Genomic DNA, 17455 nt, shown 5'->3' with positions numbered 1-17455 from the left:
CCTTTTCTTTTTAGTCTGACTAGAAACAACCATTGACTGAAAAAGCAAACAGGGTTTCAAGTAAAGATTGAGATACATTTGTAAGAGCCATAGGCGGGGTTGGGAGGCTGGCAAGCTTGCACAGAACCTACTTGGCCTGTCCATGGCATTAGTCTCGTGCTGTCAGTAACTCTCATTTAACGAATGTTAAATTTTTTTCCAAACTTAAAGAAAAATGGTCAATCTAGATTTCCAGCATCCTGCTGAGGGTGAGATTTCCTTCAAAGCTTCCTCCTTTAACAGGAAGAAAAGGAACACTCTAGAGTAACACTATCTGCTGGGCCATTGTCTGATCAGCATTTGTATTTTTGGGAGATGTCATAGTGCTGATAGCAGAAAGAGAAGTTATCATAGTAGTAGTCATATAGTGGGAAGCTAGAGGATCTGTAGAAGCTGGTAATAACTGGTAAGCTTGTGGGAGTGAAAGGACTGTACGAATCTCACTTCAGTTCCTCTTCCTACCCCTCTGTCCCACAGGTGGAGAGGCAAAGAGAGGAAGGCTGGTTTGCACTATCAATGCATATCATGTAACTGAAGCTGAATCGCATAGACTCTATTTTATATTTATTTTTTTGTGACCCACCGGTAGGTTTCTGTAGTCCCTCTCCCCAAAACGTGAATTTTAACTCTCAAAGTGCCTACTTGTCAGTGCCACTAGTATACAGAGGTCCATAAGCTTATTATGTTTATGCTCTCCTTCAGATTAATGCATTTGCAATTATAGCCTGGAGAGTGGGACACAAAAGGTGGGAATGGAATGTAACAGTCCAGTCCCTATTGGATGAAGAGGACCTAAATTGAGGCTGATTTTAGCCCATTTCTATACCTCAATAATGCATCCGCCAACATTAGACATGCTGAAGAAAGTGGCTTCTGGAGAAGAAACCATTTTTTCATGCACCAGCTCAGATACATGTCAGCACAAGATAAGGAAATAAATAGGACAATCCAGTTGACAAGAGCTGTGTGTGTTACGGAACAGTTTGGAATACCATTGGTGAATCAATTTGTGGAGTCACTCTGAAGGACTTGCCTCAGAAATAAACCAGTTCCTTATGCTTCGAGTGTGGTGACTGGTTTATGGAAGCTATCTTCTTGTACAAAGAGAATCCTCTTGTCTGAAAGTCATGACCACAACACCACAGAGGCAGCTACTGTTTTGACTTTTGGCTTCCAAACTATCCCCCAGCCTCACATCACAACTCCAGTCTTACTGCTTCTGTGCCACAGTGAGCAGCTCTTTTGTGCAGCCCTGTTCTGAGCTCTGGGGCTGAGCAGGATTTTCCTTTATATGTGGGGATATGTTTAAAGGAAAGAATACCTTCCTTTTTCCAGATTCTGCTATAACCCTCACCATTTTATATGGTTTTTGATTGATTAATGACCAAAGGCTGCCACTGACTTACAATATAGGGTCTGATCAGATGGCATACATTCTGTTTTCCCTAAGTTAATATAAATGGATCCTTTCTGGTTTAGTTTCTCTCCTTTACCTGCCCCCCCCCCCCCATGTTGTGGTAATTAGGTGCTCCTTCCTCAATGTGAGAAATTTCTTAATACTTTAGGGCATCCAGGTGAGCGACTGGATTGCTCCATAATTCATCTCTTTGTCACCCTCTAACTTTTTCATTTCTAGTACCTTATTTTCCATCTCCTAGGTGGGCCAGGCAATTAAATGCTGTTTAGTCAGGACAAAGTCCTAAAATCTGGTGCTTTGTGTCGTAAGCTAGCATGTCACATCTTTGTATATTTTCAAACATCTATTCAATATAGAACTATATTATAAGACAGGTATAAGCCCTTCAGGTCTCAGCATGTTCCATAGATCCATTTCAATTTCTTAAGATGGAAAGAATTAGAGTATTTTATGAGACGATCCTCTGCTCTTAATTCTGCTCATCCTTCCTCTGTTCTAGGTGGACTGATTGCTACGCCCATCTGGTATGATGTAAAAATAGAGGATTTGCTGTATATAGGGAATAGACTATTTAAAAATACTATAAATCTCCCCTCCTAACAGGGAATCCTCTGTTCTGGCATTTCCCTCCTTATACACGTTTTGAATGTTTCTAGGATTTAAAAGCTACGAACACTTCTCAACTAGGGCTGCAATGTGTTTTATAGAGGGATCAGCTCAAAAAAATCTGAGAGCATTAGCTGCCTCTGGTCTTGGAGCATGGCTAACCCATCAGTTATGACTTCCAGACTTGAAGATTCCTTGTTTTAGGAAGACATTTATGGTAAATTTTAAAATGTCTAATTCAGGTTGTAACTATTACCTCCAGGCCCTTGGTCTCTGATACAGTAATGAACTACATGGAGTACTATACCCAAGTGCTGGTGCAGCTATGTTAAATTATTTTGGGTCCTGTGAGGATGTATAATCCAGGGGCTGTGATCTTGTACAGCTTTATTTGATATTTTATGTATCAATTTTTAATTTTAATGATAAACTGTAAATAAAATCCAATAATCAGAGGATGTGCATAGCTCTTCATTTTGTTATGTAACTGTAGCAACCTCTATAGTAAAGAATGAAAAATAGTTTCTGTGATAAGCCCCAGTTTTCAGACTTTTTTTTAACTTCTTGGGGCTGAAGTTTTCCATGCTTGGTGTCTCCACACAAAAAATCCTGCCTGAGTGCACAGTACAAGCAAAATCCTTTAACTGTTTGAGTTTTAAGAGAATGGAGAAATGTGTTTTTCCCTTTTTTTAATTGTTGCTGGGTACATTTTTGGGGGGAGGGAGATATTCCATAGAAACAATAGACTCTCTAAACGTGGGATTTGGTATGTACTGATCAAATGTCCATTGTAATCTACAGGAGACCTTTACTGTTGACTATATCAATGGGTGCTGAATCAAGCCCTTAGGCCTTGCACTTTGTTAAACTTCATTAAAGCTAGCTGTTAAATGACAAAGTTAAGACTGTTGGAAAATCCATCCAGGCTGATGCACAGTGGGGATCAGTTGTAGATGGGCTGCATATCCATGCACATCCATGATAGCTCTATTATTGCTGAATTGTTCCAAACCAATTCACTCATTACAAATGTTCCAGCGTATCTATTAGGGTGGGGTGAATGATCCTCTTGCTAATCTGTTGGCCCAGTTTCTTACCTACCCAGGTCATCTAACCCTGCTCACAGTAGGTCTAAAAAAGCTCTTGGGTCTTAAAGTCCAAACAGGAAGATTTCTGGGGTGAAATCCTGTTCCCACTGAAATCAGTGGCAAAACTTCCAGTGATCTCAGGAGGGCCACATGTGCTCTCAAAAGTCAGCAATTTACTAAATGCCCCTGTGTTTGTCTCAGAGTTGGTCATGTCCCTTGCAACTGCCTTGGGATGTCTCTTTTTTTTTTTTTCTGTCTGACACCACAGCGTAGCCTGAGGTACTCAACACCGCTCATCTGGTCTGAAAACTGGCTGCAACTGTGATTTAGGAGAATTGTTTGCTCAACTGCTGGAACCCCTCATAACAGTGTAATGCTGTCACTGTGCAGAGAGTTCAGTGCCCTCATATGCCAATGGATGGGGATACTCCTGGGGGAATTGTGTGCCACTGCGTGTGCGCAGAATTCATATCCCCTGCAGATTTCTTTGCTTCCCTGCAGAAAAATGACTTTCTGACAGGGAAGCTGCAAGAGCAGTCATGCACCACTCCCTAGCTGCGCAGGTACATCATTTCAGGCAGCCAGCAGAGAGGCAAATCACTGCGGGGCTGGGAACACCCCAGCCAGTGGCTCCTACCCTGAGCTGAGATTAGCTGCTAGTAAAAGCTGGGCTGGAGGCAGAAGAGGATGGGACTTCCTCTTCCTCTGCAAGGAGTGGCTGGGGATGTCAGATCCACCCCCCATAATCTCCCCCAGCTGCAGGAAGCTCAGCATCCTCCCCTGCTTCCTGCCTCCATTGCTCCTCAGCTTTTGGGGGAGGGGTCACTGTAGGGGGAGCTTGCTCCCCCATTCACTCAACCCCTGTGCATCCAGACTCCCCCCCCCGACACCCCCACCAAGCCTCACACCATTTACCCCCTAACCCTCCATACCCAAACCCTACCTCATGGAACCTCAAGTCCTGCATCTGGAGCCCCCTGCACCCAGACACCTGCCTCTGGCCCCCCACCCCTGCACCCAGACTACCCCACACTGAGCTCCCTGCACTTAAACCCCCACCCTGACAAGCTGTACCACCCTGAGCCCCCATCTGCTGACCCCCCAATTAGCTGCATCCAGATTCCTGCCCCACTCCCCCAGCAGCCAGACCCCCTCCACTGAGCCCCAACCACCTTCACCTGGAAGCCCCTGCAGAGTCCCATTGCCCCTGCACCTAAAACCCTCCCAACAAGCCTCTGAGCGTCCAGATCCCCTCACAACTAGACCCGCCCACTGAGCTGCCTGCACCCAGATTGTACCACACAGAATCCTTTCACCCCACACCTGGATCCTTTCACATTTGGATCGTGCCTGGTTGAGCCTGCCTGCCCCACACCTGGCGCAGAGGGGCAGGACCCCAGGGTGTTTCTGGGGCAGGGGCAGGCCCAAGCCTTGTGCTGTGTCATGATCGGGTGCAGCCTCACCACTGAGTCTGTGCCCTCTGGGTAGGTGGTGGGGAGGCCTCCAGGTGATCTCCCACCTTCATGCAGCCAGTGCTCCCCACTGCCATGCTGGACCATCTGCATTTATTTATTGACATATAAAACTGGCAGAATTTCAAAGTACTGTGTATAGTTTTTAATTTTTTGGTGCAGAATGCCCTCAGGAGTGTGGGAGAAGACAGAGTAGCCAGTGCTGACATCTTAATCATTTTCTCTACTGAGCTCTCAATTTTGGACCACGCAATAGAGTGTAGCTGTCGCCACTAGTGCACACATCTTACGTTTGTAATATGGTATACTGGTGAAAGGAGTCTCTGGACGGAGCTGATACGGATTTTACTGTGTTGAATAGAATCAGACTTACTCCCATCTAGTCCGTCTCCGGAGGGGTCAGTACAAGGCCACCTTTTGACAATGTGTTTCTGTTTTCATATAAGAAAAACGATGGAAATGTTTCATTTTTCCCCAGGCCTTTCAACTTCCTCCTTTTGTCTTAAATGCAATGTTCTGCGGAATGACAGAGCCGCAAGCCACAGTGAACACAAAATCAGAGACTGAGCGAGGAGAGCTCCTTTGCCTCGATCTGTTAGGAATGTGTTAAGTAGAGCTGGTCAACATTCTTCAACTGAAAAATTATCTAATTGGAAAACATGGCAAAATATTTCATGGAAAAAAATGTTGGGTTTTTTTTTTTCAATTTTCTGACCAGAAAAATTCTAAACTACGTCTATTTGGAATATTCATGTTTCATTTTTGACTTCTGGATTTTTCAGGGGTTTTCCTATCTCTCCCCTTTTTGTTTTTGTTTAAAAGTGTAAAGTGCTTTCTCCCCCCACCCAACTCGCTTTCAAACTATTTTATGTTCTCTTCCCCGTACTTTTCCGGTGGGGGGGAAAAGAAGTGAAAGTAGGAGAGGGAGGCAGACTAGCAATCCTTAAACTGGGAAAGCCAGAACTCTTTGGTTTCTAGAAACCCAAATACTGTTAAGTCAAAAAGAAACTAAAGTTTTCATTATGGTTTGACATTTTGAAACAATTGTTTTCATTTTGTTTTAAAACCTTGGTATTTTTCAGTTGAAAAACTTCAAGGAAACTTGCCTATGAATTCTTTAGTGGTGTAAACAGGGGCTTTCTGCCAAGGCAGTGAGTTGCTGTCATTCATGTTGCCCAAGTACGCATTATGTATTAGGGGCTTCACTGCAGTACTTTCCAAAAGGGTGATATCCCCTTCTCACAAGTCCCAGTAGTGACAGAGGCTTTTGTCAAGAGGCCAGGAACCTTCCCAGCTATAAAAGTAAAGGAACCAGGTCTTCTCCTACTGTAGTCTGAAGAACACAGACTAGGGTTTGCATGTGCAGAGACACAGATGGGCAGGCAGAGATGTGGGGGACGGACACAAAGCAAGATCTAATCTGAGGAGTTTTTCCCTAATGCTGTTAACCTGTTATAAGAAGGGAGAGATCTTGCAAGTTCCACAATGTAGGAATAAATAGAGGGAAGGGGAGATTTTTAATAAACTGCATTTTATAAATACAAATGACAATAGCTTATCCCCAGAATCAGCACTACTGAATACTTTAAATTAGACAAAATACCCTTAAAACCCTGCGTTGGCACAGCTGCACCGCTGTAATGCTTTAATGGAGATGCTGTAAGCCGACAGGAGAGCGCTCTCCCATTAATCCAGCTCTCTGAGAGGCTGTAGCCACGTCAGCGGGAAAAGCTCTCCTGCCAACGTAGCGCTGTCTACGCGGGGGGTTAGGTCGGTATAAGTACGTCCCTCAGAGGTGTGGGGTTTTTTTCACACCCCTGAGCAATAGGAGTTACACCAGTATCGGCCTGTAGTGTGGCCCAGACCTTAGGCTGGGATTTTCAGTGGCGTCTAAAGCAGGGCTATGCTACAGAATTACTTGAGTATAACTACAGTCGTTCAGAGCTGTGAAAAATCCACACCCTTGAGCGACGTAGTTATACCAACGTAAGCACCCGTGTAGACAGCGCTATGTTGGCGGGAGAGCTTTTCCTGTTGACACAGCTACTGCCTCTTCTGGGGGTGCATTAACTATGCCCGTGGGAGAGCTCTCTCCCGGCGGCTTAGAGTGTCTTCATTCGAGTACTACAGTGGTGCAGTCGCATCGGTGCAGTGTGCTGATGCCACGTTGTAAGTATAGACCTGCCCTCAGGTAGTTAGGTGCTTAAATCCCATTGCCATTCAGTGGGAGCTGGATGCCTTGCTCCTTTGAACATCCCAGCCTCAGACTGGTCGGCAAAAGGCATGTTGTAGATAATGAAACACAGCCAAACAGCCTTATTTGTAATGGTTGAACTCTCAGCCATACAGTTTTGAACATGCACCTTGAGTGCCCAGATCCTCTCTTTGGCTGTTGCAATCAGCAGTTAGGTACCTAACTGCCATTTATATGCTACTTTGAGTACCCAGAGACAGGATTTAGACACTATTACAGTAGCTATGTTTGAAAAATTGACTTGTGTACATTAGAGGTGAACAAAGGTGTGTTCATCCACTGCTTCTTGTTTTGTGCCTCTGAAAGTTTTAACAGTCACTACTGCCAACATTGTGCATGTCGACAAATGAGGAATTACACACACCAATGCAAAAGCTGGACATGTCGTTCTGTAGACCGTATGTGTACTGTTTCAAGGCAACTAATTCATTTTTAAGCCTTCTGTTTAGTGACCAAGATGTTAACTTTGAACCTGACACAGACAGAGCTACAAACGTGGGTGTGTATACACAGACAGACATGCTGATAAATATTTTCTAGCTGTGTGTAAATTGTGCCAAATGGACACTTTTTAGACACACTGATTTGTGACTATTTGATTTTGGGGTTTTTCTGAGGCTCTTTAGTGTATTTCACTCAGAGAAACAGGGTGAAGACTGATTTCAGTCTGCGTGCAGTGGGACCAAGAGAGAAGCTGAAAGATAAGGTCTGAGACCTGCAAACTTCATCCCATCTGATGCCCAAGAAACCACTGTTTAAGGATTCCCTTACTATCCTACCTCCTGGCTAAACCTGACTGTCTCATTTCCCTGCTCCTTAGACAGACAGGTGTAATGTAAAGCCACAGTGGCTCCTATTTGCAGACGACAGTTCTCTCCAGGCAGGTTTCTAGTAGTGGTCGTACATGTGATTATTTCCTCTCTGAAAAAGGAAAAGAGGAGAATGGTGGTTGAGTGTTGGCATGTAGCCTGTGAGCTGTGCCAAGCTGCTGCAGTGCTAGGACGCGCAGGTGGGTAGCCAGGAAAGAGTTCCTGTCCCCCAGTAAATGTCCTAAAGGTCCCACATTTCTGTTGTGTGACAGGGGCCTTGCTAGAAGGGTTTTGGCTTTTGCTCTGCACAGCTTGGGGAAGCACCTGGAAGTTGTAGACTCTGCTGCTTTTGTGCACACAACTTTCTAGCATTTCCGCTCTCAATACCAAGCCTGAGGCTCTGATGTATACCAAGTACGGTAGATTTTGGCTGCTCGAAGGCGGGGGTACCCAAACAAGGGCTATACCAGCAATGACACAGGAGCCTCAGGGCCATGTCTTAGTGGTCAATTTGCATACAGAAAACTTCATTAAGGTGGGGGCTGAGACTGCTGCTGCTCCACACCTGAACCTCCTGCTCCCCCTGCCCTTCTGGGATACGCAAAACCCTCAGCTCAACCACTAGAAAAGCAGGACAGGCTCAGGGAAGGTCTCTTCACATATCCCATGTTATGGGGATGGAGGATAATATCTCATAGGTGTATGGTGGAGTCGTCCGCTCAGCTAGTAATTAAGACTTAGGCCCAAATCCACAAACGTATATAGGCTTTCTTCCACTGATTTCAACAGAAGTTAGGAACCTAAATATGTTTGTGGATTTGGGACTTAGCTCTTTATATAGCACTCTTTATCCACAGATCTCAAAGTGCTTCATAAAGGTGGGTCAGTATCATTATCCCATTTTTCAGATGGGGAACAGAGGCCCAGACAGAAGAGTACCTTCCCCGAAGTCCCACAGCAGCTCAGTAGCACAGCAAGGACTAGAATCCAGGTCTCCTGTGTCCCAGTGCAGTGCCTTATCCATTGGAGCACACTGTTTCTTACAGTGAGATCATTGGGTGCATCCCATCTTCACTGTCATTCCCCAGAGAAAGCACTTACGGGGGATCTTGTGGCTGGATCTAACTGGCCAATTAAGCTCATCCTCCTCTTTAATGTGGCAGATGTAGATCTCATTGAGGACACAGCATATATACACAGAGCTGATGAAACCAGCTCTGCACCAGGGTATAGGGGGCACCTCTACCAGCAGTATTCCCTGGGGTAGATTTACACATCTCATTACCTAGCTCAAGGGGGCTGCACGGCAGGGCAAGGATGCAGTGTCAGAGACAGGCCCTGAAAACAGGGACAGTTTAGTTTCCAGACATACCTGGTCACCCCACCCATAAAACAGGCTGCTTTATCTACTGTGTTTATAGAAATCTCAAAGCCACACACAACCAGATACCAAACTTGACTCTGCCCACTCTCCAAACACTAGATGGAGGCTCACAAGTACCACAGGAGACAGGCCAACTCCAGATGTGTACCAATTGGAATGGGTGGGGGTAGAGGTAAAGTTTTGATACTTTGGCCATAATTCCCATCATTTCACACACTTAGATTTTTTTGACCATGCTTGTACTTCAGAATTGACTGGCCTTCCAACACTGGGTTGTTAGAAAACTATAATGTTCTAAGTTTGTTTGTTTGTTTAATTTATCAGTGCAACTTTATAATCTTAACTCCAGTTTAACAAATTCTTTTCCTGGGCTAAGCATTTCGTAAGGTGAGTCATGGTAACAGTCTGCCGAAAGCATTTTATTTATTTTGATATTTATCGTGCATTTCTTAATTCCAAGTACTTTACCACATTTTTAAAACTAACAATAATTTAGAACTACCCATATTCCAATATATTCATAAAACTGTCCATTTGCCAGTAAACAACCCACCATGATACATGCAAACACTAAAAGGAAGTGAGATAATCTCTGGTGATATACAAAGGTGTAACTAGGAGAAATTGGGTGAAATTAAACACAGCAAAATTTAGGCTGAATCTCAGGAAATGCTTTCTGACAGTGAGATTTCTGAGGCTGTAGAATAGTCTCCCTGGAAGAGGGGTGGAAGCCCCTTTGCTTGTTACACTGAAAACCAGACTGGACAAAGAACTGAAAAAATATTCGATAGGGCATAATCTTGCTCTGGTGCCCAGATGGGGATGGACTAGATATGACCTAGTAGGTCTTTTACCTCACTAACATCTGTGATTCTAAGCGTCTATGAAGATAATTTCATTTTCCCTCCTAATTTGGATGTGATCATTCAGCTGCACATTGAAATAGCAATGTCTCCATATATTTCAAGGGTTAGACATTCAGACAAATGCCTAAATGCCTCGAGCATTTCATCTGAACTTAGAAAACACAAAACACTCTTGTCTCTACCCTCATCCACTCACCTGAGTGAAAGCTCAGGAGCAGCAAGGTGTAGACAGACACCACAAGGAAGACCATCCTGAAACCTGAGAGAGAGAGAGGGTTTGTCCCTGGATTACTGCCCCAGCTAGCAAGGACTCCACGCCTGCTAGAAGGTCTCAAGGGAAGAGGTTCTACTGGGCAGGCTTCCAGGATCTCTTGGCAGGCAGGACTGGCATTGACAGCTGCATCTCAGGCTTCTCTTCCCTGTGCTTCCAGAATAACGTGTATACTACCACATAACGCACAGCAGCTCTAGGAGTAGAAGGGACAAGCTAGTTTCATTTTCTGTGAGAGTCAAGGGCTAGGAACAAACGTTTGTGAAGTGCCTACACCAGAATTCCAATTGTGTTAGTTCCCATGTTAACTAGCACATGTTTAAGCAGGAGATATTCTCTAGGAATTATTTTGGGCAAGTTTGCTGGCCTGTGTTATGCAGGAGGTCAGACTAGATGATCATAATGGGCCTTGAAATTCAAGGGGAGACAAATCTTTATGTTTTTATGGTATAAATGTAGCACATGGTGCTACTGGGGGCATTTAGGAGAAGGGGAATGGAGCTCATCTGTGGAGCCAGCTCCTTCGGCCTCCATCCCCTGATTTTTGGAACAAATTAGTCCACTGTTAATAATAAAATGAGTCACAAGCCCACAGTAAGCAATCTGGACCATCAGACTCCTCCTATGATTTCCTGCAAAAGGCTGAGACCAAGCCAAGGAGGAGGGCAGGGAACAAGCCAGTTCCCATCTTGAACCTGGTAGACATTTCGACTCTGGACATCAGATGCTATTTCAACATCTTTAGATAAATAAGAAAGAGGCACCTGTCTGGTTTAGAGCCAGTACTTACCTTTGGTCACCCCACGTCCCTTGGCACAGGCAACCGAGTGCAGGTGAGGATGGTGAGAAAGAAGCAGGAAGTAAGGTGCTGGAGAGGAGCCATCCCTTTGTGTGCCAAGAGGCACCCCCCTAGGAACCGTAAGGCAGGCTGAGCTCTTGCCGTGATGAACACAAAACAGGGCTTTCCACTCTCCATTAAAAATGAACCAATTTTCCTCTTCCATGTTTTAAATTCAGTAGTGTTTAAAAGCAAATAAAACAAGCTGCCTTCTCTGACATGGAGCTAGTGTGCCCCTTGTTCTGGGCACATTGCACATGAGGGGACTCTGTGCTTCTTGCTCTTGGGGACCCCATGCATCTATGGGCAGGGTGAGGAGGCAGGGAACAGATCACATGTCCAGGGAATGGAGATCAGAAATACCACCAGCGGCTGTGGAGCTGTTGAAAGTCAGCCTCTCTCATGTACATCAATATAAATCAAGAGCAACTCCACAGAAAAAATGGAAACCTACCAGTGTCAAAATGATGTGAGATCGGGGTCAGGACCTGGGTTTTCAGAAAGACACTTTCCTCACTCAAGACAAGAGAGTTTGGAATATTATTCCCGACCTCCAGATTGCTGTTCACTGGAGAATTAGTAAAACAGGAGTAAGTGCAATGTACATTAGAAAACTCCAGAGGGAGTGCAGGGAAGGAGTTGGGTGAATGAGATGCTCGGGTTGGGTTTTGGTTCAAGTAATCAACTAGGCCGGAAGATTATGCTAGATTCTTTCAGCCAGGGAACAAAAATATGCAACCCAGTTGACAGAGGATTTTCTGCCTGTTAATACATATGGCAAATAGTCTGATACTAGGAACATGCCCATCTGGGCTATACTGCCTGCAATAGGAAACTGAAAAATCTATTATTTTCTTCAGAGTTGCTTCCCACTGGCCCTTCACGCTCACCTCCACTACAGGGCCTCTTGCTGCCATCACATTGCAGGGTTGTATGGGGAGATTTTGGCAAACCAGTAAAGTGCCTGAAACCACTATTACTTATTGCTAAAAGCAGCCAAATCAGCAGGCCGTAAATTGGCCATGCAGCAGCCTCAGCTTAACCAAGGCAGGAGGGGAGAGGATTTTGGGTGCCACAGAAAGGGCAGCTTGACCCCTGTCCTTCCTGATAAGAATTGTGTTGAAGTTGCTGATAGGTGCATTTTAGAAGGGCAGGATGTGCCTTCAGGAATGTCTGTTAGGGCCTCAAGGCTGCAAACTCTGGGGAAAACCCAAACCTGGTTAATCAATAATCAGAAGGAAACCTCTTGCTTGACCACTGAAACTGCTTGCTTAACAAGTTTTCTTTAAGGGACATGTCATTGTATTACTAATGTAGAAAGAAGGGGAAAAAGTTTGAGGTAGGTGAACTGGACTCTCCCTCAGATGGAAGATTTGGCCACCGGAAGGCTGCCACTGGGCCACTTGAGAGCCACACTCAGCTTAGGTAATTATCAAGGGTTGGGGGTGTTTTACTAACCTGTTGCGGACGTGTGTAAGTGCTTGAGACTGAGTAAAGTTCAGCTTTAAGTGAAAGCAGTCTTGTGTTGTCCTGTTTGTGCCAGCCATCTATCGGTCAGACGGCCGTGTCACCCCTGATTTATTTCCTGACACCACCTCACACAGAGCAAAAGTTCACAAGAGCTTTGGGTTGAAAGAACCCTGGGTAACAGGGTGGAGTACAGCACAGGCCGGACCCCATTTCTTCTGGATCTTAGGATGTGACCCTAAGCACAGGGTCATCTTTTCTTCTTCCTACAGCCGCTGTTACCTTCACAGCATGCAGTCAGTACACTAAACAGGGGTAACTATTGCCCAGGGAAATTCTGGGTCTCTCAGCATGCAGACAACCAAAGACAGAACTCGTACCTACGTGTCCAGAAGCAATATGGCTTCGTGAATGAGACGTGCCTTTTACCACATTAGTGTCCTGGGTTCTATTCCCACCTTTAGTTGAAGTGACTCACTTTCCTCATATATGAAACAGGAAGAGTGAGATGTCTGTCTTGAGGAACAGGGATATGAGACCTTTACAAAATACAAAATTGCCTGGAAATTTGTAGGGCAGGTAAAAGCAGCATGAACTCCTGGGCTGCCTAACCCAGTGCACAGGGGCGCTGGAACAATTTTTATAGCAGGCGTGCTGAGAGTTATTGAACCAAACTGTAAACCACTTCAAGCCAGGGAGTGTGGCAGCACCCCCAGAACCCCTAATTCCAGCACAGGGGTGGACAAACTATGGCCCGTGGATCAGATCAGGCCTGCCAGCCATTTTAATCTGGCCCTCAAGTTCCCACTGGGAAGCAGGGTCTGGGGCTTGCCTCGCTCCGGCGCTCCAGCCGGGGAGCAGGGTCAGGGGCCACTCCATGTGGCTCCTGGAAGCAGCAGCATGGCCCCTCTCCAGCTCCTACGCATAGGGGCAGCCAGGGGGCTCCACTCTGCATGCTGCCCCTGCCCCAAGCACCGCCCTTGCAGCTCTCATTGGCTGGGAACTATGGCCAATGGGAGCTGCAGGGGCGGTGCCTGCGGACGGGACAGCGCGCAGAGCCACCTGGCCGTGCCTCTGCTTAAGAGCCAGAGAAGGGACATGCCGCTGCTTCTGGGAGCTGCTTTAGGTAAGTGCCACCCAGAGCCTGCACCCCGAGCCTCCCCCCATGCCCCAACCCCCTACCCCAGCCCTGATCTCCCTCCCGTCCTTCAAACCCCTCAATCCCAGCCTGGCGCACCCTCCTGTATCCCAAACTCCTCATCCCCAGCCCCCTCCCACACCCTGAACTCCTAATTTCTGGCCACACCCTGGATCCCACACCCCCAACCAGAACCCTCACCTCAACCCCAATTTTGTGAATATTAATGGCCCGCCATGCAATTTCTATTCCCAGATGTGGCCCTTGGGCCAAAAAGTTTGCCCACCCCTGTTCCAGCATCTATGCCACGGCACTTCCCTCTAAGCTACAAGCTACTGTGGGAGGAGTGTCTTTCTGGCCATTCTGTTTCAATTCTTGTGAGCCAGACTGCACAGCTCTGAGACAGGAGCAGCATAAGCTTGTGCAATTCAGTTCTGATGCTGAGCAGTTCCTTTACAAGCCACGACTGGCTCCCTCTCCAGAGCCAATCCAAATGTCTACTAAGTTCTTATTAATAAACTTTCAGAGCTTGACCCTGGTGCCTGACACCTGACCACAGCATAGGCAGCCTGGGGATAGGTGTTGCATCTGGATCCTCCCCACAATTTTCTCCGTACCTCTGCACAAAAAATACATGTAAAAATATTGAGATTTTAAAACCAGAAGTGTTTCCTGCATACCCACAATCATAAAGCACTTTGAGAGCCACAGGTGAATGAGGACAATGTAAATGTAAAGCATCAAATCAGATTATGCTTAACCTTAAATCTATGCTCAAGTGCTTTGCTTAAGAGGGATGTATAACTGAGGTGCTTAAAATCAGGCATATGCTTTTAAGTGCTTTGTTGAACTAGTGCTTTCAGGCGGTTTTCCAGATAAGCTGATGTAAACAGATAAAGGTATTGGCTGGGTGTCTGGGGAATGGACAATACAAAACAATGTGCATGGAAACAAGTAGTGAAGCTTCAGGGATTCCCAATGGGAAAGTAAGCAGACTCCAACATGCAACGGTCATTTGCTGAACTGAGACATTATAATAGCAGAACATATTGTCAAGATCAATAATTATGAAGCTTGAGATTTACAAACTGATGGCAATCCTGAGTTACTAGGCTTTAACATCTGGACTTTTTAAACTGAAAAGTATCACATTTGAATCATAGAAATGAAGGGCTGAAAAGGATCTCAAGAGGTCATCTAGTTCATCCCCCACTCTGAGGCAGGATCAAGTAAACAAAACCAGCCCTGACAGGTGTTTGTCTAACCTGTTCTTCAAAACCTCCAGTGACAGGGATTCCACAACTCCCTTGGTAACCTGTTCCAGTGCTTAACTACCCTTATGGTTAGAAAGCTTTTCCGAATATCTAACCTAAATATCCCTTGCTGCAGATTAAACCAATTACTTCTTGTCCTACTCTCAGTAGACATGGAGAACAACTGATCACAGTCCTCTTTATAACAACCTTTTACATATTTGGAAAGAGTTCAGAGGATGGCAACAAACATGATAAGAGGTTTAGAAAAGCTGACCTATGAGGAAAGCTTGAAAGAACTGGCCATGATTAGTCTAGAAAAGGCTGTGGGGGGCATGTTAACAGTCTTCAATTTGTTCACATCTTTCTTAAAGTGTGGCACCTAGAACAGGACACAGTACTCTAGCTGAGGTCTCACCAGTGCTGAGGAGAACAGGACAATTACCTGCCATGTCTTACATACAACATTCATACTTACATACCTGCCGAGTCTTACATTCTGTTAATACACCCCAGAATGACATTTGCCTTTTTCACAACATTGTTAGCTACTATTCAATTTGTGATTTACTATAACCCCCAGATCCTTTTCTGCATTACTGCTGCTTAGCCAGTTATTCTCCATTTTGTATTTGTGCATTTGATTTTTCCTTCCTAAATGTATTACTTTGCCCTTGTCTTTATTTAATTTCATCTTATTGATTTCAGACTAATTCTCCATTTATCAAGGTCATTTGGATTCTAATCCAGTCCTCCAAAATGCTTGCAACTCCTCCCAGCTTGGTGTCACCTGCAACTTTTATAAGCAGACTCTCTACCCAATCATCCAAGCCATTAATGAAAATATGGAATAGTACCAAACCCAGGACAGACCCCTGTGGGACCCCACTCGATATGGCCTCCCAGTGTGATAGCAAACCAATGATAACTACTCTTTGAGTACTGTCTTCCAACCAGTTGTGCACTCATTTTGTAGTAATTTCATCTAGGCCACATTTCCCTAGTTTGCTTATGGAAATGCCACATGAAACTGAATTAAAAGCCTTACTAAAATTAAGATATATCATGTCTATAGCTTCCCCACTATCTACTAGGCCAGTAAACCTGTCAAAAAAGGAAATCAGATTAGTTTGGCATGATTTATTCCTGACAAATCCATTCTTCTAGATAGAACTGCAACTACTCACTTGACATATGCTGGGTCAGCTCAGTACACGGAAACCCACATTCAGCATCATGTCAAGTCTTGCACAACTTTCCACACAGCCAGCCACTGATCCATACTGGTCTTTAGCTACCGATCGTCATGAGCACAAAGCAGCAGCGGTGGAACCTGCACAAAGCCAACTGGGAGAAATCCAGCAAGACTCTAGAATGGAGTGTTGTAACAATACTGCCCCACCATATCCCGATAGAGCAGGCTTACAGGCGTTTCTGTAGAGCCATCTACAAAGCAGCCGCCAGAGCGATTCCACATGGATATCACCCTGTTTACATCCCCTGCCTTGAAGAAGAGTGTGCTGCTCTACTGAAGCAGTATGAGTCAACTAGTGACCTGGACACAGCCAATCACTTAGCTGTGCTCATTAAGCCAGATGGGAGAAAAAGACCAAGAACCTGGACCAGTGGAAGCTGTTCCACTGTGGATAACTAATTAAAGCAACAGCAGAGTAGTGGGAAGGGATCCTGGATGTCCCAACTTCCCATGAATGCTCAAACCAGCAGGCTATAGGGTCATTCTGCTTGTGTGCTCTTACTCTCCCGTTCTTTCTGACCCAACTGACTTGTCATCCCTGCTGAAGACAAATGCACAGAATCTGAAATCTGGAATCTCTTATCCTGGGCCTGTACAGGATTGCACGTCCCTCTCTGCAGAGTCCAGATAGCCATGTCCTGAAGCAGGAGTGCACTGCCATGGATGCCCTGAACCTATTTCTCTGTCCCTGAAGAAATGCCCGCTATTGAACTCTCTAAATCCCTTTCTCCTGATCCCCACACATTGCTATGGAGTCTTCATCAGCTTCCTGGCTCCTCACAGTTCAGTCATCTTTTACAGGTGATGTTTTGTTGCCTGACACAAATACGGCAGACCACTTTCTTTTTTTTCTTTTGACCATCAAATTCAAGCAGCCAGTCTTGTTTTTACCTGGCACATGCCAATTGCCAACATCCATCCTCAGGGAGAATGAAAGCCAATTATGAATGCAGTCAACGAAGGGCAGCACCCTTCATGAACCACCCCAACCAGTTTTAGGGCCCGATGGTCAGCTGCTGGCATCTTGTGTCCTTGTACACAGCCAGGGCTGGCCCTAGACCAAATAGCACCTCCCCCCTCCATTTGTTAAACTTTTGAATACCTTACAGCACCCCTGGGGTGCTGGAACAATTTGTATAGTGGGAGTGCTGAGAGCCATTAAGTCAACTATAAAGCCTGTATATGATGGGAACCACTTCAAACCAGGGGGTGCACAGCAGTACCCCAAGCACCCCCTAGTTCCAGCACCTATGCAGTACCCCGAGCCAGGCGCCCCCGAAGCGGTAGCCCTGGGTCAC

The 17455-nt window shown here is 45.5% G+C and overlaps 1 protein-coding gene across 9 annotated transcripts in view; it reads left to right on the top strand.

Moving 5' to 3' along the window:
* Nucleotides 1-17455, top strand: part of SPICE1 (spindle and centriole associated protein 1) — a 57493-nt gene that overhangs the window by 33935 nt on the left and 6103 nt on the right. For 3 of the 9 annotated variants that reach the window (XM_073310029.1, XM_073310039.1, XM_073310019.1), the window contains one exon: nucleotides 517-2517. The exons of the other annotated variants lie outside the window; for them this stretch is intronic. In XM_073310029.1, coding sequence (XP_073166130.1) covers nucleotides 517-570 — 54 coding nt within the window. In that variant the 3' untranslated portion in view covers nucleotides 571-2517. Of the gene's footprint in view, nucleotides 1-516; nucleotides 2518-17455 lie in introns of those variants that run through there. 9 annotated transcript variants of the gene reach the window in all.

This window comes from Lepidochelys kempii, chromosome 1 (genome assembly GCF_965140265.1).
Source record: "Lepidochelys kempii isolate rLepKem1 chromosome 1, rLepKem1.hap2, whole genome shotgun sequence".
Taxonomy (NCBI): Eukaryota; Metazoa; Chordata; order Testudines; family Cheloniidae; genus Lepidochelys; species Lepidochelys kempii.
This window is presented reverse-complemented; position numbering and strand designations above follow the sequence as displayed.